The 27,672-nt window shown below is 43.5% G+C and overlaps 1 protein-coding gene across 1 annotated transcript in view; it reads right to left on the bottom strand.

The window, feature by feature from the left end:
* Nucleotides 1–27,672, bottom strand: part of LOC306939196 (glutamate receptor ionotropic, NMDA 3A-like) — a 92,181-nt gene that overhangs the window by 39,268 nt on the left and 25,241 nt on the right. Inside the window, exons 3-6 of the mRNA XM_079523737.1 lie at nucleotides 6,539–6,902; nucleotides 5,876–6,178; nucleotides 2,921–3,304; nucleotides 2–147 (exon numbers count right to left, since the gene is read on the bottom strand). Of these exons, the coding sequence (XP_079379863.1) occupies nucleotides 2–147; nucleotides 2,921–3,304; nucleotides 5,876–6,178; nucleotides 6,539–6,902 (1,197 nt within the window). The remainder of the gene's footprint in view (nucleotide 1; nucleotides 148–2,920; nucleotides 3,305–5,875; nucleotides 6,179–6,538; nucleotides 6,903–27,672) is intronic.

The following is a 27,672-nucleotide window of genomic DNA, read 5'->3' as shown; positions in this document are numbered from 1 at the left end:
CTTAAGCTGATCTATCCCGTCAGGCGTGGCGGGAACATTGTAGCGCCTCATGTACTCGTGCATCTCGGGGAAGCTCTTTTTGAGGTAGTCCTCTGCGCTGCTCTCCTTCACGGTGGCAAAGCGGAAACCCTGTGAGGGGTGGTGAAGCTGCGACAGAAACACAAACAAACCAACAAACAAACAAAAGATGTGGTGTATCATAATATGCTTTGAGTGCATCGCTACATTGTTGTATGCATTCATTTGCCTGAATGTAATGCGTTGTATAGGTGAAAGTCTGCTGCAACAGCACACGATGAATGGAATGGATGCAAAGGCTGTAGTTGAAGCATTACCGTTTTGATTTCAAGCCTTCAAATCAAATCATGTTTTGTAGCCAAGCTCTTGCTGCTGCATTAGAAGGAGTTTCTAGAACACTTATTTAGCTGACTCAGCTATTTAGTGTTTTTTTCCTTTTTTATATATTGACTAATTACATTTCCTTCCAGCAGCATGCATTTATCTTAACAACAAATAAGCCTAATATCAATATGGTAAGGAAAAACTTTGTTATCTCCGATGGGCGCAAGTAGTTTTACAGCAGCACTAAAACAGCAACAAACAGTGAAGAAACAACATACAACATTAGACATACAGTATTATGTCCATATTATTGTTAGTACCACAATGTTAGTACACTAGGCAGTGGTTCGCAACCTGTGGGTTCCCAGATGACAGTGAAGTGGCATTTAAGTACTTTTTGCATCAAACGTAATCAACAAACTACACTATAAAAACTTACGGTGGGGAATCAAGTTAAACAAAGCTATGAAAAGGCACAGTTTAATTAATACCGTACAAGATTTGATGCATCAACTGCTACATTCCATGTGCTTATCAGGGTGTGGGGTCCCAAGTTCAAATATCATTACTTTTGGGGGGGGGGGGGGGGGGGGGGGGGGGGGCGGGGGGTGGGGGGGGGGGGGGGGGGTGGGGGGGGGGGGGCACGGCCTGAAAAGGTTGAGAAGAAGCACTGCATTAATAATAACTAGAGCGGTGCCCGTTGGGCACTGGCCTACTTGGAACAATGCAAGTTGAAAATGAATGCCCCACCCAGTTATTATGTCCGTGTCCCTTTTATGCCTATATATGGAGTTCTTTGTCAGGCATGCCCAAATATGGAGTCTATGCAGATGTCTTCTGGTTCTGGTTCTGGACAACCGCTATCTGACGGACTCAAGACTCGCCCGTTGGGCACTGGCCTACTTGGAACGATGCAAGTTGGAAATGAATGCCGGATGTCAGGCATGCCCAAATATGGAGTGTTGTGAGGTCAGAACAGACCAGGCTCCATATATGACCCTTGGGCAGGGGCACGGTCCAGAGGCCGGGCAGAGGCCTTTTTGGGCGGTTCCGATTTTTGAACTAACAGTGGTAAGACAAGCTCAGAATATTGTATCTGACCCTTTGCATGTATTGAACCGAGAGTACGAGCTAATGCCATCCGGTAGTGTGTGTAGAATAGATTTAAACACGCATTTGTTCCCCTGTCAATCAAAATGCTGATGAGAGATTGCCGAATGGCAGCAACCATAACTGACTAGATGCACCCTATTGACTAGTTGCACTTTATCAAGGGAATGTGTGCAATATCTCAGTTTTTTATGTTGGTGTGCTTCATGGTGTTTTTTTCTTTTCCTTCTGTGAATGTGTATATGTCATTTGTATGGAGCTGTGACTCCAAGACAAATTTCTCCTTAGGGAGGCAAATTAAGACAACCTTGACCTTGACCTTGACACCGGGCCCTGCACTCCCTGTGGTGGTGTGGAACGCGTGTGTCGAATTTGAAGTCGGTGGGGCGAACGCTTCTCGAGTTACGTGGATTACAGACGTACAGACGCACACAGAGACTTGGTGCATTTATAGTTATAGATGACAAAGGGATGCTTTTGGACATAGGCTACAGCAACAATATCTTGTATAATATAGCATAACAGACTCCTGTGAGTCTTTGTGATAAGCATGCTGACACTGATGCAGGAAGTTCTGAAGTCAGTGCAGCGTTTTGCTGCACTAACAGCGTCTTCAAAGAATTCCACTCAGTAGAGCATTTCCAAAAGGTTTAAATTTGAAAGTGTGGTTTCATATTGTTACGATGCCCCTTTCATCCAAGAAGATACAGTCATGTCTATCCATCTTTCTCCCCCTTTTCTATCTCTCTACACCGTCCCGTCAAATTCGTAGTAAACAAAAATGTCTTTAAATAGGTCACCAACTCTCTGAAGTCTGAACACTTACAGTATTAATCCCCTCACATCAACCACAAGCTGAAAACGGTGGCATAATTAAGGATCAAATCTAAATAGTTTAAAAGGCTTTCCAAAAAAATATTATTGAATTATTATTAAATTTTCAGCAGACCTTGCTTTAGAAAGCAAGACCGGGCTTTTTCAGCTAAATACTATCAGATCGATAGACATACAGATCTCAGACACACAGACGAGACGAGCCAAATGATCATGACCTACTGACAGTCTACAACCGGTTCATTTGACCCTGGTGCTTTCTCACCTACACATAGGCCTACAGTACAGCTTACAGTTGTACTTCTAGTCTAGTCCTGTCGTTAGACACAATGCATTATGTTATGGTTTGTTATTTTTGTACCAAATGATTAAAATAGCACTTGAGAATAGCACAGGAGAACACTTTTGTTGTTATTATTGTGACATTGTGGTCCTCAGCCCACGGTTCTGTACACTGTGCGGCATGCTTTGTTTTGTTGGGCAGTGCCAAAAAAAAAGTGGGAAAAAAGAGTGTGCCTTGGGAATTGAATGTTTAACAATCCAGTAGTTAAAATGTTTGCACTGTGCACAAAATAAGAAAGAAAGAAAAACTGGGTGGCTATAGCCTATAGCTATATCTAGTCCTGTTTCTTACCTTGGGATCATGTATCCCCGACAGCTCCTCGAAGGTCTTCTCCCCGACCATAACAGCAGCCAGGTTAGCGGTGTAGGTCGACAGACAGAACAGGCAGAAAATGGCCCAGAGGTTCATCAGCAGGCGCCCCGTCCAGCACTTGGGGGGTTTGATGGCTACGGTGCGCCCAAAGAGGATGGCGTAGCACACGTTGAGCGCCGAGGAGAAGGAGAACACGCGGTTCCGGTTGCGCCCGCGGGGCGTCATGCCAAAGGGGCTGGTCCACTCGTACAGGGTGAGGAAGACGGCGGTGACATGGAGGGCGACGAAGATGCCAAGCCACATGGACCAGTGGAGAGGCCACATGAAGGCCCCGATGGGTGCTGCTGTGTCACGGGTACGCACCTGGAAAATATATAAACAGGATGGGACAACCTTTATGTTGGTTATTGATCGTTTCAACAGTCTAAATAGGTCAGCTGTGTGTACACCACTAGGCAAAGGGTAGACTCAGAGTGAGTCTAGAGAAAACTATCTGTTCAAGTAATAAAGAATACAAATATGGACAGTTTTTGACCCTCACCCTTTTGGACAGTTCAGCTCGCTAGCAACAGTGTTGTTTTCGTCGACTAAAACTAAGACGAAAAATGCTCATCGACTACCTTTTTTTCACTGACAAAAACAAATGGAAACTAAATGAAAACTAAGCTACGATGACAAAACTAAGACTAAATATACTGACAATTTCGTCGACAAATAAAAACTAGACTAAAATGTTTAGTTAGGGACTAGTGGACAAGAGATCCAGTAGAAGTCATTTTACACTTGGTTGCATGCTGAAAATAGCTGATCTACAAGCCCACAACGCGTTGCGTTGCGACGCGTTGTGAGCTTGTAGATCAACTATTTTCAGCAAGTGTAAAAAGTAAAAACACTCATTACGACGGCATCAAGGCCCGCCAAAATACATTTTAGTCGACTAAATCAACTGTGGATTTAGTCGACTAAAATCTTATGACATTTAGTCGACTAAAACTAGACTAACACTAAGACATTCCAGGTGACTAAAATGTGACTAAAACTAAATGAAGTTTCAGTCCAAAGACTATGACTAAACTAAAATAGAAATGTGCTGCCAAAAACAACACTGGCTAGCAAGCTAACAGCCGTTTCTGTGATTGATGTCTTTTCGAGGGGTTCACAACGGTTGGAATGTTCAGGGTAGCTTGTGTTATAGTTTACAGCCTTAAAACATAGGGCTCAACTAGACTCAGTAATGTGTCACTTTTCCTGCAACCTAATCTTTCTTCTCTCCCACTTCTGTGTCTTGACCCCACCATATCACCTCTAGACCAAGGGTGCGGATCCCATTACAACAAAAATGGAATTTTCAAAATTGCTCACAAAAAAACTACAACAACCCAAGAACAAAAATTGCTGCATTGTGCACACAGTAGCAGCCTCTGCCATTTGGAGGCTCATTTCAGAAGCCAAAGCACACTGCACTCTTGTGACATAATGTACACAATAATCACAGTATATAGCTCCTAGACTACACCTATGGACCCCGTCCCTTACGCACCGTGGACAGCAACGCTGCCACAAAACGCATGTCATCCATGTTTAAATTCCTAATGAATTACTACTCTGGCTATATTTTTACTCAAATACATACAGGAGGCTTTTTGACTTTTTAATAAAATGGCAATAATAATAAATGACCTCAAATCGCCTAATCTCTCTCTCTCTCTCACTCTCTCACTCTCTCACTCACTCACTCACTCTCACTCTTGTGCGGTGTAAGCAGCTAAAGTCATAACCTTTGATTGACTGGTGATACAAACATAATTGAAACAAGGTCATTTTATTAACAATCACACTTTGCAGATGACAGAGAGACTTGAAATCTGTTAAAAATGATGTGAGGATCTGACAAGAATGGGGATCTGTCAAGTAATTATGAATGATTTCAATAAATAGTGGAGTTGGTTTCTGTTAGTTATATTTCTAATTGCATAATTTACTTAATTTATTGGGAATGACTCTCTCCTACACACCTGCACAAACCCCTTAGTGTCCCCCACCAGGCTGTAGTAGGCATTCTCTACTTTGATGTAGGGCTTTAAGCAACTAGTCGACTATTCAACTAGTCCACTAGTAAATCCTAGCCTCAAGATCAGCTAGATTATAGTTATAGTCGCCAATGTACAGTTTTTAAATGTACAAAAAAAAGAAGTTTTTTTTACATATAGGTAGGCCTAGTTAAACAACTAGTTAAATTACTAGTCGACTAGTAAACTAGGCAACTAGTAAAAATCACTAGAAGTGAAAGCCCTACTTTGATGTGAGCTGCCATTAACCCCTTTGCCATCAACAGGGGATCAACCGACGCCAGCCCCTGCACCCTATTCTTCCTCGTTTTCCACATACTTCTGATATAGACAAACTCCCTCATGAGAAATCAATGCTGTGACCGAGTTAATAAGTTCACGCAGGGAAAGCTGCATGCTCTCAATTCCGTTCTCATTAAGATAAAAATGTGCATTGGAATCTAATAATGCGTGGCTTGCTGAACCCGAACAGCCGAACCATATAAGTCTGGACCACAGCGCCATGGAAAAGAAGGTGATGTGATGTCATTGAGAGCTGAGAGGAATAAAAAAATAACAGAAGTCGGACCCACACAAAAGAGAATGCAAAGGTAAGAGAAAGATAACGAGAGGGTACAAAGAAAGACTGGTGGTGTCTGAAAGGGGAAGAGAGAGAGAGAGAGAGAGAGAGAGAAAGAGATGGGGATGGAGAAAGGGGGAGAGAGTGAGATAAAGAGAGGAACAGACAGCAACACCGAAAGAAGGGGAGCAAAGCAAAGGAGATGGGGATGAGAGAGAGAGAGAGAGAGAGAGAGAACGTGCGTGCGTGCGTGCGTGCGTGCGTGCGTGCGTGCGTGTGTGTGTGTGTGGCAGAGAGGTACTGTACCAGAATGCCCAAGCTGGTGGAGAAGAAGGGAGAGGTGAAGTCGATGACCTGACTCCTGGCAGAGTTGATGCTGAAGGACGTCAGGGCCAGGTGAGCGGCGCCGCTGAGCAGGTCGCCCACCAGCCCTGTCCAGCGGCCGTTCTTGTAGCCGCCGTACTTGCCGTCTCCGACGATGTAGAGGTCGTAGGTGAAGCCCATATCCTCGGCCAGCTTCTCCAGCAGGTCGATGCAGTAGCCATAGCAGCACTTCTTGAGCCCTGTCGGCACGGTGGAGTTGGGCCCCCTGAGGTTCTGGAAGTAGCCCTGCAGATAGAAGGGTTGTTGTCACAACTATGACATTATTACATCGCCTAATCGCAGTTATTTGAGGTAATCGCGATTAATCATCATAATCCTGTCCATGTTGAAACATTTTCATACATACAGAAATGGCAGATCTACAAGCTTACCCCGCGTTACTTTGTGACGCGTTGTAAGCTTGTAATATATGGGTATATTTCAGTTATTTGTCATATCTGCCCTGTCCACTTATTACTTTTTACGAACGGAATTGTAATTTCTATTCAATAATGTTCCAATTTCCAATGCCCAAAAACACATTTAAATCGTTAATCGCAATTACTTGTGTGACAATTAATTGTCCCACATTGTGAGCGGCCCTACCTGCAGGACCGATGTCTCGTTGGTGAGCGGGTCCAGGCACAGGGTGCCCGCCGGGCACAGCCCGTCGGCGTCCACGTCCCGCGTGAAGACGAACGGGTGCTCGACCAGCGTGACGACCCGCATGTGGAGCCGGGCTTTGCGCCAGTCCCCGCCGCCGCCGGACCCCTGGTGGCTGGGCCAGACCCTGTGGTCCATCAGGACCTTGCCCTGCCGCCAGCGGCCGAGCCGTGTCCAGGTCGGCTGGCCCAGCGGGTCCAGCTGCAGGGACCAGATAAAGTGGTGGGCCTCCGACATGACATTCTGGCTCCGCTCGTCCTTGGACACGAAGCCACTCTGGCCCTCGAACGATGTGTTGGATAGAAACCTGAGAGAGGGTTGGATGGAGAAGAATGGAAGCTGATTCGAAAATGAATTACAATAAGGCCAATGCCTTATTCATTTTAACAAAATGAGCACATTGAGGATAATTTTAATTCAATTCTCAAATTTGCACGTTTTTTTTTTTTCATCTCCAAGCATACATTCTGCTGAAGTGGCAAGAGTTCAATCAGAAAGAGAGAGGGGGCTAAACTACTAGGTGTGGTTTGAACTAAAGAGAGAGGGGGCTAAACTACTAGGTGTGGTTTGAACTAAAGAGAGAGGGGGCTAAACTACTAGGTGTGGTTTGAACTAACTGTCCTGCTCTCATTTGTTGGGCTAAAGAAGAACAAGAAGAAATTAGATACTAAAAGTGCAAGTAGAGATTTTGACCTACGGGTGGTGCCAGAGGAAAGGTCACATGGCCCTTCAAAATCATAAAAATGCATCAATTCAATCATCAAAATTAGTACTATCAGCTAAAGCTAGTTTTGGGCATATGACGGCATATCTGGCTTAGATCCATGCCACTAGAAGGCAGAAAAATGACCCAATTCGATGCATTTGTGTGGCTAAATGGCTATAAGTCTCCTAGCAGACTTCTGTAGTTTGGTTTTAGTAAGTTCGTAGCTCCTGACATTATAGCACCTCAACAGGACAACAAATAAGTAATTCAAAGGTGAGGGATTGCAGTGTGAAGAGAATGTAAAACTAAATAAAAGATTTTGGGTGGGGGGACAACTGGAAGGAACTGCGAAGAGAGTGGAAGACGGATAGAGAGAGGACTCAGACGAGAGAAGGGGAACACGGCAGGTAGGGGAGGGTGGTTCGGGGAGATAAATTGAGTCATCCGTGGATTCACTTGGGCCATCTGGGTATTTGCAGGGTACAGATAGCATGCTAGCAATACTATCAATCTCTCTTTATACCTGTTAGCATTACAGATTCATCAAGTCCTGCCATTTTGCTGACTAAGTGTACAGCAGGAGATATCAAGGCTGAACCAGCCAATGTAAGGCTAGGCTACAAAATAGATGTTTTGGTTTGTATTGCCAATAATCCCATTTTGTCACTTAAATGGGAGTTTACGGCTGGGGAGTTATTATACGCCACTAGAGTGTCCTTTTTTGTATTCACCGAGACCAATCTGTCTCAAACTCCTTATCTCTTATGGTCTGTCACACACCCCCACACACACACATCCGCACACGCACGCACACACACACACACACACACGCACCCGCACACACACAATAAAATTGAACCTTGAACACACACACACACGTCATAAATATTATTATGCGAACCTCAGAGATAAAAAAATAAATAATTTAGTCAAGTTATCTGCAAACTGCACAGGTTTACATGAGGGAATCCGCTATCATGCATTTTCCATTCATGTGCTGTGAAAAACACATTACTTTTCCCATGTTTATTGTTGTTGTTATTAACAGTAGCAGTGTAGCATAAAAGAAGGTGTTATATTAGTGGTCTTAGTGCCAGATGGAGAGGTGTGTGTGTGTGTGTGTGTGTGTGTGTGTGTGTGTGTGTGTGTGTGTGTGTGTGTGTGTGTGTGTGTGTGTGTGTGTGTGTGTGTGTGTGTGTGTGTGTGTGTGTGTGTGTGTGTGTGTGTGTGTGTGTGTGTGAGAGAGAGACAGCGTCAGACAGCCCATGGTTCAGTGATCACGCCATCTCTCTCACTGAGCCATGCTACTGGCTGTCTGAAGGTGTCAGATACCAGAGTGTGCGCTCGCACGCACGCACGCTTGCGAGTGTGCACGCATGTTACTAACATCAGCAAACCGATGCGGCTTTTGAAAGGGACATTTTCCGATTCATAGGAAATGTGGACATCACTTTATCACAAGCAGATTCACACCATTTTAATACCGGTATACCTGCAGGTAGTGATGTGACCTTTGTGAAATTTCTATTTCGTGTGTCACCTCGCTCTCGAAATGCTTTCCGCCAACGCCACGTCTACAAGACTATCCCTTTAGCAGTCTGTAACCCAAGCAGACAGGCTGGCCAGCCTGTTTTAAATCAGCCTACGGCGGAGAAGCTGTGAGAGGTTATGCTAAAAAACCCGGCAGTGAAACGAAGCTTGTTATCAATTCCAAGTGTTAAGAGTGCAGACGTTGTCCTCTCTATCAGTCCTGCTTCAGCCTGAAGGGGTTTATTGGAAAATAATTGCTCACTCAATAATTTGACATATTTGATTTATGTGCTAATGTACTTATTTTTATCTTTACATTGCTCTTTACATAGCAATGTAAAGAGCAGACGTCTGATATTCAGAACAGAATTGACTGAACTGATCAGAATCAAGTGTTCAATCAAGTCATAATGTAATAAAGATGCTTATACAGTACATCACCTGTACTCTACTCACACAATAACCTCACTTTGAAATGTTAAGTGCTAACTCCATGTTCTTGAGATGGTTTCATCTCAAGAAGAAAGTTCAGGGAAAAAGTTGCCCTGAACATTTATGAACATCCAGTTTGTAACCGATACCCTTGGAAATGACATCATGCTATCAGAGCCCAACAGACACCTTTTGAACAGCCAAGTTTTCCAAAGTGATTAATTTACTCCATAGACGTTTCAGAAAAAAAATCAGCCCTCAACGGCTTCTGACAGAAATATGGGGAGGGAAGCCTCACCCCTCCCCCTCCCCACTGGGCGGGGCTTATTCTTTTTACATGAGTTGGGCGTTCTACTACAACCTGAAAACCAATTTTGGCAGCTAGCTCGTAGCATGGCTCGTTAGTCAATATACTTAGTCAATCCAGACCTCCTGGGTTCAAATCCTGCTTAGATTTTTGTACAAACTTATTTTTTCCGATAAAGTAAAGTTTTAGGGCGTGGCCGGTTAAGACTGAGGCGATGGAGTCTGTCATACATGGCTGGTTAAGACTGAGGTTATAGGGTTTGGGGTTAGGGTAGGGTTAGTAATGTCCGATGCCACTCAAAGTGACCACTGGGTTGGGCTGCTGGATGCACTAGGGCCAACCCCTACTATGTATCAGAAGCCTTTGAGGGCTGATTTCACCCCCGTGCTGCTGATGCGAACTCCACCATTTTGACCACATTACACTGTAGGATTGTGGGTATTGTAGTATTTATCCATGACATGTTGATTTCATATGGAATGTGGCTTCTACAGGAACATATGGCATCATTTCACAACCTCATCTTATGATAGATGGTCACGACAGTATGGCTAATGATAGTCCCGTATACAGAATGTCGATGGGATATTTACTTCCAGAGAGTGAGTGCTGAGCTGTATTATCAGCTCCGGATATTTTCAAATTTGTACAGTTTTGTTTGCGCAGCATCCTCTGTAAATTCCTCTTCTATTATCCCCAAGGCCCCTGCTGTGACACATTACATAACATCCACCTTTGGCTCACTGGAAAACATGACTCCCTTCCACTCAACAAAAGGGCAATAGTTACCAAAATGATGGAAGAAATTATCTGTCTTTGAAGCTGAGGAGCAGGAATGGCATTTTAACAAGACTAGTAGGGCGAAGCCTAGAACATGGCCGGACCACCCCAGAGTCGGGTTATGCTTGACGTTTCTTCCTAAGGGGGAGTTTTTTTGTTACCACTGTCGCAAGATTGCTTGCTGTGGGTGGGATGATCTGGGATCTCTGTCGGTCCTTATTGCTCTACATGTAAAGTGTCTTGAGACAACTTATTGTGATTTAATAAAATTGAATTGACCATGTATGAAATGCATGTAGGCTTCCCCGTAGATGGGGCAAAAAAAACCATACTATTTCTTGTTTTTTGTCACCCTTTCTAAACGATATGAACCACAATATTTCATGAAGCATTTTTCTTACATGTCACAGTGCAGTCAACAGTGAGTGACTCATTTCTCGCTCTTCCAGACACCTGAGGTTTATTGGCTTTAACCAGCCCGTCACATTCCTGGGGCAACTTGTAATTTCCATGTAATTTAGATATCTATGTGCCAACTGCCGAGTGCAGTGCGGATTTGTTCATGTTCATTATGTAGAAAGCCTGCCTCGTAGAGATTTTCTGCTGAACATGCAAAGGATCTTTCTCGGGGCACACCAGCTCAGCCACCACCACCATGCATGCATTGATGATTTCACCCTCAGCAGTGTGATTTTGACACGGCAGTTATTATGGGCAATAATATTGCTGGCATTGACAGGAGTCTCCGGCTTTTGGGGAATATATGAGATATACTCTCTCTCTCTCTCTCTCTCATAGTCATTCTGTGTCACCCTGCAAACTTGTTTGTTTTTGTCATTTCTCATATTTGTCATTTGGTGCTGTATTCTTTTGGCATAGTCACTTGTTGCGGGCAATGAATATCTGACTCAAAACAAAACAAAAAAATAATCACCCACTTCATTACAGCTGTAAACCCTTGATGTGACAACAAAGATTATTCAGATTTTTAACTTTTTCAACTTTAGTTTTCCTGGACAGCATTTTGAACCACAGCAGTAAACCATTCAGTCAACCAGTAGTTAGTTACCCGAGTACCCTAGTGGTCTTTGTGCAAAGCAGGTCAAATCATCTATCATTATACTAGGTGAGGTCTTTCTAGGCCAAGGACCCCTTAGCGGAGAAAGAGATGAAACAGGGACATAACATTGTGTTGCAGATTAAACTCATTTCATATCGCGTCTTGCTTCTTGCCCCCCCCAGAATAATGATGATACGGTCAATGTAAATAAAACAAAAAGTTCCTTTCACACAATGATAAGAAAAGGTCAGTTATTGGAAGTTTTGTTTTAGCTATACTGTGTGCATGTGTGCATGTGCGGGTGGTCGTACGTGCGTGCGTGTGCTCGTGTGCTCGTGTGCTCGTGTGTGCGTGCGTGCGTGCGTGCGTGCGTGCGTGCGTGCGTGCGTGCGTGCGTGCGTGCGTGCGTCTGACTGTCAGTTCTGACTTGATAAACGATTGCATGTGTATGGGGTTGTGTTGATAAATGATAGTGTGTATGTGTGTGCGCGTGCGTGCGTGCGGTTGATAAATGAATGCACACAATAACAAATGACCCCACACTCTCCATCACGCGCGGTTCCACACAGTGTTGTGGAAGGCAACTAATGATGATCACTATAAGGTCTCATACGTACCGTAACTTCTAATCTAAAAAGTTGGAGGTTACGCCAAAGCTGTCTCATCTATTATCTAATACACCGATTCTCAACCTTTTTAATTTCAAGGACCTGAAGTGTGATAGGCATTAGTCCACATGACACCCCATTTCTCTGTCTTTTCATTATGTTCCATCTGTGTCAACCCCAATCACTGTGGAATCTCACTTTTAATTGACACTTTGAATAAACTTCCCTTGCCTTGCAAAGACATGTCAAATAAAATGACAAATCTTTCAAAACAAGAGCTTACCAATTTGGGGACACACACGCACGTACACACACGCACGTGCACGCACGCACACACTCCCTGATTAGAGTTTTGAGCGTTGATCGTGTCTTTTGAGCAGTGAGCTTGTTAGTGCAGGCATAGCTGTCTAGTTTTAACACAACTACTACAGCTCCTATAGTCGGTATTAGTTGTGCTAATCTCCTTACCTCATAAGAAGTATATAAGTAGGATACTTAAAATCGACTTACTTAGTCAAAGTAATGACATTTTGTCTGCATTGTTAATCTATCTTCCCAAACTGGACAAACTGTTTCAGAATTGTAAGAATAACTTCATCCATGGTGTTCTTCCTTGATAAATCAATGCCCACTTCTACCAAGCAGGGAACATTAACTTTTAATGTGGCAGTGAATATTTAAGACCTCTGCCGAGTCATTCATTACATAGCCTTATTATTAGTCTTTAGAAGTCTGTGGGCCAAAAGATTATGTGTAAAAACAAGATTCCTGTCAAGGATTGTCAATGGTGGAAACAAAATATGATTAAGATAAGCCAAATTAGATGTTCCCTGGCAGTATCTTATCTTTATGGCCCCTAGCTACCCCCTGTAGGTCATCTGAGCGTCTCCAGGTGTTGCCACTATACGATTAAGAGAAACTATCTTCCTCTCCTCTCCCCCAATCTGTCTGCTTCTTTCAGTCCAAGAGGTTTCATTCTCTCACCCTCTCCATCTCCCTGTCTGTCATCTCTCTTGCTATATCATGCATTCTCTTTCTCTGTCTGTCTGTCTGTCTGTGTCTGTCTGTCTGTGTGTGTCTGTCTGTCTGTGTCTGTCTGTCTGTGTCTGTCTGTCTGTCTGTGTCTGTCTGTCTGTCTGTGTCTGTCTGTGTCTGTCTGTCTGTGTCTGTCTGTCTGTGTCTGTCTGTCTGTGTCTGTCTGTCAGTGTCTGTCAGTCAGTGTCTGTCAGTCAGTGTCTGTCAGTGTCTGTCTGTCTGTCTGTCTGTCTGTCTGTCTGTCTGTCTGTCTGTCTGTCTATCTGTCTGTCTTCCCAGCCATGCACTCTCCATCAGCTTCCTCAGTCTGGTGGGCAAGCTTATCAGCCCTTCTCCCTGGCTTAATGGCATAATGTCTGGGCAGCAGTGTACAGACTGTGCGCACGCACGCACGCACGCACGCACGCACGCACGCACGCACGCACGCACGCACGCACGCACGCACGCACGCACGCACGCACGCACGCACGCACGCACGCAGGCAGGCAGGCAGGCAGGCAGGCAGGCACGCACGCACGCACGCACCATGTAAACAGACAGGTTGAAATTATGCAGGTGTTGTTCGAATTATAGATACAATCTGTAATGTATACTGTACATTTTGAAATATATCAATAGGTTTGGTGAAATGGAATAGATTTCTACAAGTGTCTGACCTGTAAGTGAAAGGTTGTGTCAATGGTTTTATGAAGTACCTGTTGCAATTTCAATCCATACAGGTCTGTTTTACACTAGACTTTGTTACAGCCTTGGTTCACAACTTCACATACAGTATTCATGTCAAGTATAGCTACCAGAAACCTTCAAGACACTTAAAAACGCATATTATTCAGCTGAAATAAGCCATGTTATTGATAACATTGTATTAAATTATTGTTCCCAAAAGCGTTCAGCACCACAGTCTACTGCTGTGTGTATGAATTTACACAGTATACTAACTGTGTACTAATAACTAAAGTTGGAATACAGCTATTTCATAATCTATGTAATAACGTTTTTACTTCTCTCCAAGTTACACCAACACAGCACTGCTCTGATGACAATGATAGGCTCTGTGCATAACTGTAGTCCCAGGATTCCAGAAGGTTGTATACCCATTTACAGTGGTGTAAAGTAACTGCTTACAGTATTACAAAACATGCAAGAACCACTTCAGCCCTACGTTGTCTATTTGAAAATAGATCTGCTATTTTCACAACATTTTGAAACCATGTACGTGAAATGGAGACATTCTGAACCGTACTTTATGTATATTGTGATGCCGATTTGTTATCTCATAGCGTCGTTGCAATGGCTCGGCAGCAGATTGGAACTGGAGACACATTATGACACCTTCATACAGCATGTACTGAATGTTAACACCTCGAACGCCCGGGGGTATTTAGGACCATTAAATCAGAGCGCCCAGCGATTTGCAGCAACGGAGCACATTTAGCGATGCACTAGGCGCCATCTCGGATGTAGCTGAAGTAGCTAGATGTAGCCAAAACACCCCAGAGGTGATCGACAACAACGGGAGGTATGATTAATTCTAACGCGACTAGTGACGGGACCGCGATGGGCCGTCAAAAACATAATCTTTGATTAGAATTGGACGGATTGATTTAGATCAAGAGATATTCACGTTTTAAGATGTTCGGTCTCATCCAGTAAAATGGAAGGAAAGAAAGTGGAAGGAAAGAAATGGTATCTGTCATTCTAGGGCTAGGTTATTGTGACCATAGGTCACAGTTTACCATATGAAAACCTGCATGTCATGTCCGTCACGCCTCGTGACATGCTCCATATATGGCCGTCTCCATATATGAAGATCGCGACACTGACCTCATCAAACCCTGGATAGGCATACGTGGAGAAGACTGGATCATCACCTAGATCTGCATATATGGTGTTTGTGCTGCCATGGGGATGTGGGGGGGGAAATATATGTGAATAATAGCTTTGAAATTACTATGTTGTAAAGAAATATCAATAAACATATGTTAAAAAAATGCATATATGGATGCTAGCCAGCAACTCTACATCTGGCCTCACGGACACCATGTTGATCTGACCTCAAACCCTTAGATCTCCATATATGGAGCTGACCTGTTCTGACATTCCATATGTTGATCCCTCCCCACCCATCCTTCCTCGTCGATGTCTCCCTTTTGACTGATACCTGTCCATTCAAACTCTAGACGGGTCCGCCCCAAAGTCATTAGCGCAGCCGCGGCCAGCAGCCGGAAAAAAATAGAGTTCTCAACAGGCCCGAAAATTAAGGCCTGGCCCTACCTGGGCCATAACTAGGCTGGCCCGAGGCCCCGCCTGGCCTTACTAATTAGCACACATTTTACGCCCTGCCTGACCCGTAAACGTAGAGAGAAAAAAGGGTCCAAATATGGGCATTCCCAGACCTGTTTCAGCGCGTCATCGCCCTCAGGGCCCCTTACTGGTATAAGTAAATAGGATATATCTGTGCTTGTTAATTTCACGTTTTGACATGACATTAAACAATCTGAGCGAATTATCATGGATTGTATTTGCACATGCACATGCATGCCACAAGAGGCTGCATGTTGTTGTTGTTTTACGTGGAATACTTTGTGTTATGTCACCCCCTTTCGTTTTTCAAAAGCCCCCTCACTGATGCTCTGCTGGCACCGGGCCTGGATTCTAGACCGCAGGAGGACTACTGTGCGTAGCTGGTTGCATTGGCAGCAGCTTAAATGGGAACCCCTTTTAATAAACAAATAAACAAACAGCATTTTTAAGTATATGGAGCAGACAGTAAACACACAACAGATTAAACGTTCAACGTTCGCTCACAGGCAGCGAGAGCACTTTAGTGATGCTTTGAGGGGGATCGTGTAAGTATATATAGCCTACACTGACAATAACAAATACAAAAGTCACACATGTGTGAAGTGAGGGGCGCCTGGTAGGCCAAATGTTTGTTTAAGGTGCTGTAAACAAACATTAAAAGTCCATAGACTTGGCTGCCATATAAAGTAATTTCAAAAGCCAGACGTTGGAGGTGCTAGCGCCCATCAAAAATATGACAAGGGAGGAGTCCATCCATCCACATCTATCCATATGTCGATCCACCACCCAAGTAACAATGAACATCTTAAAATGGGCACATTTTAAGATGATAAATAATGGGCAAATTGTGCAAATTGTGCTCGGCATGAATAAACTCCAATGAACTACTGCTTTTGGTGACCCTCCGTGGCCTTTCCTCTAGCACCCCCCTTAGGCCAAAACATTCTACTTGCAGACGGGAGGTGGTTTTCTCTAAATCTAAAGGGCAGATTGCCCTGACACTTGCTGAGTGCATACGTGCTCCCTGGAAGATGAACCCTGACCCATGACATTTCCTACAGCACCACCCTGGGGCCAAAATGTCATCTCCGCACACACACATCTCATAATGTCATAATATACTGACTAGCAAGATGAACCCCTAATGCTTTCTGTGCCTCATGGCCTTTTCCTCTAGCACCACTACTCTTCAGCTATTTACAGTTGAGTGTAAGGAATAGCACAGCCCCTAAAACCCTGCTAGCAGGGCTTTTATTGGGCTCTTTTTTCAGGCCGAACTTGTCACAGCTCTACTAGACTTTTTTCTTTTCTATTAGGCAAAAAGTATCTCTCACCTGGTACTTTTTATCACCTCGGTCAAGGTTCAAAATGAGTCTATATACGATACCGAAAGGTAACACATTCACATGGCAGACCACAGATTGGCCAGAAAGAATTGTCCCTGCCATGAATGTGTCATGACGGACTACACTATACTACTCCTGAACACTGTTAAGAAAACTTCAGTCATTGTAAATAAAATGTGACATGAATCGGTATTGAGCAATTGTGTCTGTCTGGGCTATTTCTCGCCTAGAATGCTATCAGAAACAGTTATTGTGGACTGGTGAAACAGATATCGTTTCCAGGCAATACTAGACCAGGCAGAGAGGATGAGTGAGAGAGAAGGGGGGGGGGGGGGGGGGGGGGGGGGAGGGAGAGAGAGAAAGAAAGAGAGGCAGAGGGGAGGGAGAGAAAGAGAGAGCCTATAACCATCATGATGCTGGGTACCAAAACCTGAAATGTTGATAGGCTTGTTAGCACAATAACAATGGCAAGCTGCTTGTGGTAATATAATTGCCAATCACCCCCCCCCCCCCCCCCCCCCCCACACACACACACACACACACCTCTTCAAAGTGTCACCTATATTTTTGTTGATTTACTTTAAATGGCGCCCGCCTATTATATTTGCACAGGGGACAGCCACTTTTCTTTCCGCGTATTGGTGGTAAGTGTAATCTACATTTACATTGCAGTCACGTAGTTCAAGCTGCCTCCTATCCAGACCGACGTGCATTCCATGTCCTTGATCAAGGACACAAGGCAGGGATTAACCCGGGACCTTTTAATGAACGGGACAGTGGCTCTAATGGCTTGTCCACCCCGTTTTCAATATTCCACTTGCCCCTACAACCTCCGTTCTGGTTTGATCCCAGGCTGGGGCAGAACATCCGACAAATCTGTTGGTTGACAGGCCAGACATCCTACCTGCCACCAGCTGCCATACTGTCTCTGAACTTGTCAATTCCTGGTGACAAGTCAACACCTGGTTCCTGCTGCACAGTCTCACGCTGGACGAGTTCAAACCGCCCAGCCAGCATTTCCTACAACAACCCCCCTCCCCTCTACCATTTCCTCCTGCCAGCGTTATCAGCGTTTCTGATGCCAACAAATATCTCTGTATCTTGTATTGTCAGTTATTCCAGCTATCTTGCTGGATTTAATGTCAGGGCAGGAATTTCTCCAACCATAACTCCCCTACTTGTCATTTACCTGCCATTTACTGTCTATTTTCATCACTTTGTCCACTGTGGCACCTTAGAGCGGACGTAGAACACGCACATCAACCAGGTTGGGTGCTGGGCTAAAGAAACTTCAGTAGGATATGGATGGAGCCCGCACACCATAGGTATAAGAAAAGACGTTCTTTATTGAAAAGTCTGACAACGTTTCGATCTATCCGATCTTCATCAGGTCATGTGAACATACACAAAAGTTTGTACTTTTATATTCAGGGAGTGCCCCCATCAACAATCACAACACCACATTTTGGTGCCCCTCCCATCACTACAGGTGTGACTCGTCACCCCTGAGTGAGTGGGTGGGGACCCAGACAATGATGTGAAAATAAACTGTTGTGCAACAATTAAAAACAATTAAAACCAATTTAAAAAAACATACATATATATATATATATATATATTTATACTCATTTCACCAGTACATCAAAATAAAGAGCTCACAAATCTACTAGGTCTGTGGGCTTTTACATTTACAATGTTTTTCCTTTTGTGTGAAACAAGAAAAAAAATGAAGAACAATCATGAAAAACAACAAAGGAAAACTACTGCTACGAAAAGCATGCTACAACATATGTACCAGGTTGGATTTGTTCAACGCAGGAGGCCACCTTTTGAAGCTTAGAAAAATATATTTTAGAAAAATATATTTTAGAACCATATTTTACTTTTTAAATTTTTTAAATAAAGTCAGTTGGAGAAGTAGAGCTTCACTCCAAGCAAACCCAAAAATAGTTTTCTACAGAAAATGTCTAATTTCATCTTCCTGGTTTAAGCCCCTCGGCATCATGGTTTGAAGAGTATGAATGTGGTAACTTTCTCTTCTTAGTAAGAGGTTATCAATGTTACCCCTCCCCTTCTTGGAGTTTTTACATGTTCTAATGCCAATGTATCTCAGGGAGGAGACACTATGTTGAGCTTCAGCAAAATGTAAGGCCACTGGACTGCGTTGATCCCTGGTACGTATGTTGCTCCGGTGTTCAGCAATCCTCGTTTGAGAGCTCTGGTGGTTTTTCCTACATAGGCGAGACCACAAGGACATGAATTAGATCACAAACATTGTTTTGATTGCAGGTAATGAGCCCTCTAATTTTTATTTTCTTCCCTGTGTGAGGATGGTTATAGGTGGTGCACTTAGTGGTGAAATTACACTGTGTGCAGGCTCCACATCTATAATTCCCATCTGGGACATCTAGAAAAGTACCCTTTCTTAGGGGAGTAGATCTGATTTCACCAATAAATTTCTCAAATTTGGAGGACGTTTGTATACCACCCTAGGGGAATCTTTGAACACCTTCCCTACTTGTGGGTCTGTGCTTACTATATGCCAATGTTTTTTAATTATGCTCTCAAGTTCCTTACCCACAGGAGAGTACTGCAGGAAACAACATGTACTAGTGTCAGTTGGTTTTGCCTGTCTTTTTGTGAGACACTCTTCCTGCGTGATATCCATATACTTGTCTCTGGCTGATTTTATCCACTGTTCTGGGTAGCCCTTTTGCCTAAATCTCAAATCTAGTTCGTCTGCTTGTTTTTTGAAAACAGCCTCATCGCTGCAGATTCTGCGGATCCGACTATACTGGCTGATTGGTAGACTTTTCTTTAGATGAGTAGGGTGGAAGGAATCGGCCTGTAGATAGGAACACTTGTCTGTTTTCTTTCTGTAGAGGTCAGTGGCAAACCCATTACCCTTTCTCTTTATGAGTATATCCAGAAAATTGATTTCCTGCAGGTCATGACAGATAGTAAATTTTAGGTGTTCATGACAACTGTTCAAATAGGTAAAGAACTCCATAAGAGTGTTCTCAGGACCTTGCCATATCAAGAATACATCATCTACATAGCGTTTCCATAGTTTAATGTGTTTTTGAAAAGGATTTTCTGTGTTAGACACAAACTTTTCCTCAAACAGTGCAACATAGAGGGAACTGAATTGGGGGCTCATTTTGCTTCCCATGGAGGTCCCCTTACGCTGAACATAGTGAGTATCTTGAAACATGAAGACATTTTTCTTCAAAACTATTTCAGCCAGCTCCCTAATACACTTGGTACTGGGTAGAACATCAGGGTCTCTTTGACTAAGGAAATGTGTGAGGGCTTCCAACCCCCCCTGGTGGTCAACATTGGTAAACAAACTTTCTATGTCCATTGTTACAAGGACATAGTTGTTTTGATCTAGATCATGGATGGATTTCAAGATATTAATCATATCCATAGAGTCACGTACATATGACGGTAAAGCAGTGGCATATGGTTTTAGAAAATAATCAACAAAGCTCGAAATCTTTTCAGTAAGAGAATCTATGGCTGAGACTATAGGTCTCCCCGGTGGGTTATCCAATCTTTTATGGATTTTGGGCAGAGTATAGAAAACAGGCATAACAGGATGATCTACTTTCATGTACTCATACTCTTTCTTCGTGGTCTCCCCACTTTCAAATAAAGTTTTTAATGTTTCGTCAATTTCTTTTTTGAAGACAGGGGTGGGGTCTCTATTCAATTTTTCATAAAAGATAGTATTGGCCAGTTGATTATGTATTTCCTTTTCATAATCAGTGCGATTTAGAATACATATCGCGCCCCCTTTGTCTGCTGGTTTAATCACTACTGTGGTATCACATTTAAGTTCTGATAAAGCTTCTCTCTGGGATTTTGGGAGGTTGTTGTACACCTTATATTCCCTGCTTTTACTCATAATGTTGGTGACATCTCTTTCTACAAGTCTGCAATACGTATCTAAAGACTGGTTTCTATATCTCGGAGGACAAAAAGTAGACTTAGGCCTAAAGGGCGTGAGATGTTCTCTTTCCTGTGTTGGGGCCCCTGCCGGTCTATCTGTCGTTATCTCTGGAGGTTTAAAATGCCCCCTGTCGTTGGAACTAAAAAATTCTCTGAGTCTTAGGCTGCGAAAGAACTTTTCAAAATCAATTTTGGTTTCAAAGGAGTTACATTGGGTGGTGGGTACAAAATTTAGCCCTTTTGATAAAGCCAACTCACATTCTGTACTGATGGTACGTTGAGATAGGTTGATCACGCTCACATCCGGTTGCGGGTGTAGTTGCGGGTCCAGTATTGTCTTGGCTCCTGATTTCTTCCCTCTCCGGCATTTCTTGCTCCTCTTCTCTGTGTGTTGTGTCTGTGAGGGGCGCCTCTGCCCCTTCCCCCTCTTTGTCCTAAAAAAGAGGAAGAGGATGCTGTCGCTGCTGAGGAAGACATGCTCCCCCCGGAATCCCGATCTGGGCCGTCACCTCCTTCGCTGTCCAACGATGACATACTGGAGGCTGTGGGAAGGTCGTTCTGTCTGGGATGTCCTCTGACGTCTTGGTACCGGTTCTGTGGGTTGGGAGGGTCTGTTTGCTGGTTCTCCTGCCTCCACGGGTAAACAATGGAGAGTTTATAGTCCTCCACGACTTTTTGAAACTTCTTGATTTTTATGGCTTTGGTTTCCTTCTCAAAGCTAGTTCTGAACTGCGTGAGCTTGTTCTCCAGGTCAACAAATACAGGGTTGTCTCGGCCCGGGTATTGCTTTTCCACTTCTGTCTGAATATTTGTAATTTCATCTCGAGTTGATTTCAATTGTTCAGATGCTTCTTGAATGACTAGGGCCATTAAGTCGAATGAACACTTGTTCAGAATCTGGCACCACTGGTCACAGAAGGCTGGGTTTTCTCTGCCAATTGTAGGCACTAGTTTTATTCTGAGGGATTTTGGAATATATTTCTTCCGTAAATGATCACTGAGGGACACTGTGTGAAGATGTGATCGAATCTCTTTGTTGTATACTTTTTTCAGTTTTCTAAAGAGTTCGTCACTCACATCAGTCCCATTATCAAATAAAGAGTCTTTTACCATAATACGGGAATAGTCTTCCTCCGTGAATTCGAACGTCTTGGTAAGGTGCTCCTGCTGAGCTTCTGGCCCCGGTGGATCCATAGTTTGTTCAGGGTTCAGCATTGTAGGCTGTAGTAGGCTGGTTTAGCAGCTACTAGCTGCTGGCCTTCTTTTTGGATCGTCACTCTTTTTGAGCTGCTGTGGCTTGTTTGGAAGACGCCGACGGATTCCCGTTAGTCGAGTGCTGTATAAATATAATAACTAGAGCGGACGTAGAACACGCACATCAACAGGTTGGGTGCTGGGCTAAAGAAACTTCAGTAGGATATGGATGGAGCCCGCACACCATAGGTATAAGAAAAGACGTTCTTTATTGAAAAGTCTGACAACGTTTCGATCTATCCGATCTTCATCAGGTCATGTGAACATACACAAAAGTTTGTACTTTTATATTCAGGGAGTGCCCCCATCAACCAATCACACAAAAGGAAAAACATTGTAAATGTAAAAGCCCACAGACCTAGTAGGATTTGTGAGATCTTTATTTTGATGTACTGGTGAAATGAGTATAAATATATATATATATATATATATGTATGTTTTTTTAAATTGGTTTTAAATTGTTTTTAATTGTTGCACAACAGTTTATTTTCACATCATTGTCTGGGTCCCCACCCACTCACTCAGGGGTGACGAGTCACACCTGTAGTGATGGGAGGGGCACCAAAATGTGGTGTTGTGATTGGTTGATGGGGGCACTCCCTGAATATAAAAGTACAAACTTTTGTGTATGTTCACATGACCTGATGAAGATCGGATAGATCGAAACGTTGTCAGACTTTTCAATAAAGAACGTCTTTTCTTATACCTATGGTGTGCGGGCTCCATCCATATCTCACTGATGGCACCTTAAAATAATTTCTGTCACTTTCTCCACCCTCCGTAGTTTGTACAAGGAGGGGGAGATCGTTGGCAAAAATGGTTTTGGCATAAAACAAAAGGGTATGTGGCTCTAAGTAATGCACTTGGATCTTGGCACATACAGAAAGTGGAGAAACCTGAATGTAGGTTTGCAACAAATTACTTGTCCTCATTACATTTCAGTCTGGTCCATATAAATCCTGCAGAAAAAAGGGAAAGCCCAAGAGATTTTTTGTCACTTCACTTTCAGATGCAAATCATTACCGTCTGCATTTTTATCTTGCTCAAGGACACAATGCCAGGAGGCGCCGTGGATCAAACCTAGATTATGCAGATATGAAGAAATGCTGACCATTTAAGTGATCTTAAAATCCATTGGCTAGATAGATTACCATTGATCATTGTGCCCCTTCATGTTCCCTGGAAAGAGTGTGGTGATGCCATGGACTTTCCTCTAGCTATAGCCACATTTTCAACTTGCACACAATTATAGAAACATTGAATGGGTGCATTAGCGTGAAACCTAGCCTCAGACTGAAGCTGCGTCCTGCGTGAGCAAGAGACGCAGTCCACTCAGAGTGGGCAGGGTCTATGGGCTGGATCCAGGCTACGTGAAACCTGTATATTCATGCTCCCTGAAGAATGAAGAAGGAAGAACCCCAGTGATTTCGGTGACCTCACAGCGTCTTCTAAAGTACCACCTGTATGCCAACATTTCCACTTCCAGTTTTGTTGATAGTCATAATGCCTGGAAATAATACGCCCTTGAATGTTTCATTGAGAAATACGCTTTACCAGTCAACTGATACCTGCGTTTCTGCCTCCTCCTCAACACCTTTGTGGGTTTATGGCAAACCTAGCTCTAAATTGGCCAGCATTCTAACCACCTGTTTTGTATTATGTTTTCTCGAGGGACATTGTAGAGGTTTTATAGAGAACCACTTGTTTTCATAACATCTCCAGTACACACACCGCTCATCTTACAGCATGAGAGCGCTCTTTCAACACTGCTGCATCTGTTTTTCTTATCACGAGATCAGAGGTATGAAATATTTTCAGATAGTACAAGCTCCAAATGTGTTGTCATAAGAACAGAGAAAGAAACAAAATGAGGAAAAAAGTCACAAAAGGAAATATCAAAGATGCAGAATATCAGTCTCTTGTGCGAGTAAGATACAGTATGTACAGTAGCAGATCCAGAATTCCAGTCACTTGCATGTTTGTAGCAGTTTTTACATTCACTCTTTCACTCTCCTCTGTATTCTCTCTCTGTTTTCATGCTACAGGACGGCCTATTGCATGTCTATTTTGCCAAACGTGTCACATATTTCCAGCTTATGATACAGTTGCAGCACAGTCATTGTAGCCAGTGTTGAAAACGTGGTGCCCAGGGATTCTCTGGGTGGGGGTGCACCGGATTTAAAGGAGAATTCCATGCTAGAAGGCTTTTTTACCTTTCTTTGTAGTCGTTACGTCCCCACCAAAGAGGTCCAGGTGTTCTTTTGTGCAAAAACTCCTTATTGGCTATTTCCCCTACCATAAGCCCTCAATGAATTGCATTGAATGGAATGGGAATTGAATGGGGCTATGGGGTGTTGTACTAATTTGCTTATTTCCATCGAAATAAGTAGTAAAGTGTGCCGCTTGGGATATTATTTACATTATGAAGAAAGGATATATAAACAAAAATTATAATTTTGAGCGATGGAAATAAGCGAATTAGCACAACACCCCATAGCCCCATTCAATTCCCATTCAATTCAATGCAATTAATGTAGGTCTTATGGTAGGGGGAATAGCCAAGGAGCTTTTGCACAAAATAACACCTGGACCTCTTTGGTGGGGATGTAACAACTACAAAGAAAAGGTAAGAAAGCCTTTTAGTATGGAATTCTCCTTTAATGGCTAGTCTCGCTCAGCGAGCCTCATTACATTACGCAATCTACAGTACTGCCATTTTGGCACTTTGGCACTTGTCCATGTATGGGGAGGAGGGCAAGAAATTCAAAGATGAAATTCAGCAGTTTGACTTTGACACAAATCAAAATATGACAACGTGGAACAACACACTGTACAGACTGGCGACAGAGTAAAGGAAAAGCCTGACTAAATCAGTGAGGAAAGATAATGAATACAGATGCTTACAGTTGGGTGCCACCGATATTGTCCCTTATCATTTGACCCATTTAGGCCTGACCTCAAAATTTAAAAAAAATCCTTCTAAATCCTCCAGTTTTCTGAAATAAATATTTTCACGATTTTTCAAAAATAGCAGACCTACAAGCTCGTAGCGCGCCACTCGGTGGCGCGCTATGAGCTTGTAGATCTGCTATTTTTCAATAGCTAAATTATAACATAATGTTTAAAACACCAAAAGGGGTTCCCGCCCCAAAATGGGTTAACTGTCCTTTTGCGCAGATCACGCAAACCTCAGCAAAAAGAAAAGGACAATATCGATGGCCTCCAACTGTACAGGTGTAATGCATGCATCCTGCAACTAATAAACCCTATAAGTCCTGTCCTGGGGTTAGAATTCAGCAAAGAAATAGCCCAAAATAGCAAAAGTAGCAAGATCGACTATTTTCTGCAAAGATATTTAGTGAAGAGTGAAAACAGGAAGGGACCTTGTATTATTATTAGGCCCTTGAGAATGTGGTAAATAGGGTTTATGTGGGTTTTAGACATCATGCTCTATGGCATGTAATAAAAATGCTGATGTTCAGGTGACTGAGAATGTCAATGGGAGACCATGATCATACCGTGTCAGCATTAAGGACAGCGCATCGACGCCTAGAGAGGGATGTTACGGTAGGATTGCGGTGCATAAAGCCCTCGTTACAAAGACAAATTCACATCCGAGACTTCGGCGGTGCAAAAAGCCAAAAGTGATGTGGTCTGATGAGTCATCTTTCACCATATTATGCACAAGTATGTGCGAGTGAGTGCATCATGATGATGTGTGGCATACTCTAAGGAAGCGGTACACGCCACGATGATGCCTGGCACTAAATCCATTCACGGCGGGAACCCCTTTTGGTGTTTTAAGCATTTATGTTACACTTTAGCTATTGAAAAATAGCAGATCTACAAGCTCGTAGCGCGGCACCGAGTGCCGCGCTACGAGCTTGAAGATCTGCTATTTTTGAAAAATCGTGAAAATGTGGCACAAATCTTTGAATATTTCTTTCGCAGCGAACGTTTTTAACTCAAATCTTTGCTTCTGAGAGGTCCCTGGAACAACATATTTTCAGATGTGGGTCGGCGGCCAAATACATATAATCTTGGGGCTCCTTGACATGGAATAGTTTGAGCACTTTAGAAGGCATTTGTAGAATCTGGTCTCAGTCTTAAATGGGTTAGCAGTGAGTGAGGGGGGTCCGGTGGCTCCGTGGGGGGAATTTCCTGGCATAGTTTGGTCACTTCTCTCTTTTTAGAGGGAAGGGTCACTGCAAATCAATACAAGGTCATTCTGAGTGATCACCTTTATCCTATTATGAAACGCATCTGTCCTGATGGGAATGGTCTCTTCCATCTGTCCTGATGGGAGTGGTCTCTCCCATCTGTCCTGATGGGAATGGTCTCTTCCATCTGTCCTGATGGGAGTGGTCTCTTCCATCTGTCCTGATGGGAGTGGTCTCTTCCATCTGTCCTGATGGGAGTGGTCTCTTCCATCTGTCCTGATGGGAGTGGTCTCTTCCATCTGTCCTGATGGGAGTGGTCTCTTCCATCTGTCCTGATGGGAATGGTCTCTTCCATCTGTCCTGATGGGAGTGGTCTCTTCCATCTGTCCTGATGGGAGTGGTCTCTTCCATGATGGGAGTGGTCTCTTCCATGATGGGAGTGGTCTCTTCCATGATGGGAGTGGTCTCTTCCATGATGGGAGTGGTCTCTTCCATGATGGGAGTGGTCACTTCCATGATGGGAGTGGTCTCTTCCATGATGGGAGTGGTCTCTTCCATGATGGGAGTGGTCTCTTCCATGATGGGAGTGGTCACTTCCATGATGGGAGTGGTCTCTTCCATGATGGGAGTGGTCTCTGCCATGATGACAAAGCTCCCTCAGGGCACGACGATGGAGGGTCACGGATAGTTTGATGACGAGTATGAACATTATATGAGTCATAATGCTATGGCCTTCACGATTTCAACACAATCAAACACCTACAGGAGATTCCTGCGTGTTAGACAGTGCTCTCTACCATCATTAGAAAAAAACACCATGCACGCGCGCACACACGCACACAGCTGGACTAAATACAAAGCAGAATACAACAAGACAAACACCACCTATAGGCAACACATACTGTACACACTCAGATTAATGAAAACAAATATGAAAATGAACGCTGACGAGACTGGTTGCTTTCTTTTTTGCCTCACGGGAGAAAATATGGTAATCTGTACAGGTTCAGATTATTCCATTATTTAATGACTTTAAAGAGAAAAGGCTCAGTGTGCAAGACCTTGAAGCTCTACCTACCCATTCCGTTGCTGTCGGATGGAAACTGTTACTTTTAACAATTGCAATTCAAAAATAGAAAAACGCACAGCAATACTCTGCCTTTTAAGCCTGTACATCACCTAGTTTTGCTACTTTTGTGACACAGTACTATGACAAAGTGAGGCATTAATTGAAAAAATCACACCCGTGTGAACTGAGTGGTGTAAGGTTTTATATAGCATGATCAGCTGTGGTCTGACGTAATGTCTGACGTAATGAAATAAGGTAAGGTATTATGTAGCCTGATCAGCTCTGATCTGACGTAATGAAATCACTCCCGGATGTGATTTCACAACTGGCTTTTTCTGTGCAGAGAAAATGACCATGGTTGCTACGGTCATCCAGTTCACCCGGGTGTGATTTAATTACGTCAGAAATTATTTTGAACATAGCAACCATGGTCATTTTTTTATGCACACAAAAGCCAGTTGTAGGAGTGGTTTACACCACTCAAAAATAAAGAATAACTAGAAAAAGTGCCCCTCGGGGCACAGGTCTCCAC

Source organism: Electrona antarctica (assembly GCF_951216825.1).
Source record: "Electrona antarctica genome assembly, chromosome: 16".
Taxonomy (NCBI): Eukaryota; Metazoa; Chordata; class Actinopteri; order Myctophiformes; family Myctophidae; genus Electrona; species Electrona antarctica.
Note: the sequence above shows the minus strand (reverse complement) of the source record. Positions and strands in the feature narration are given on the sequence as shown.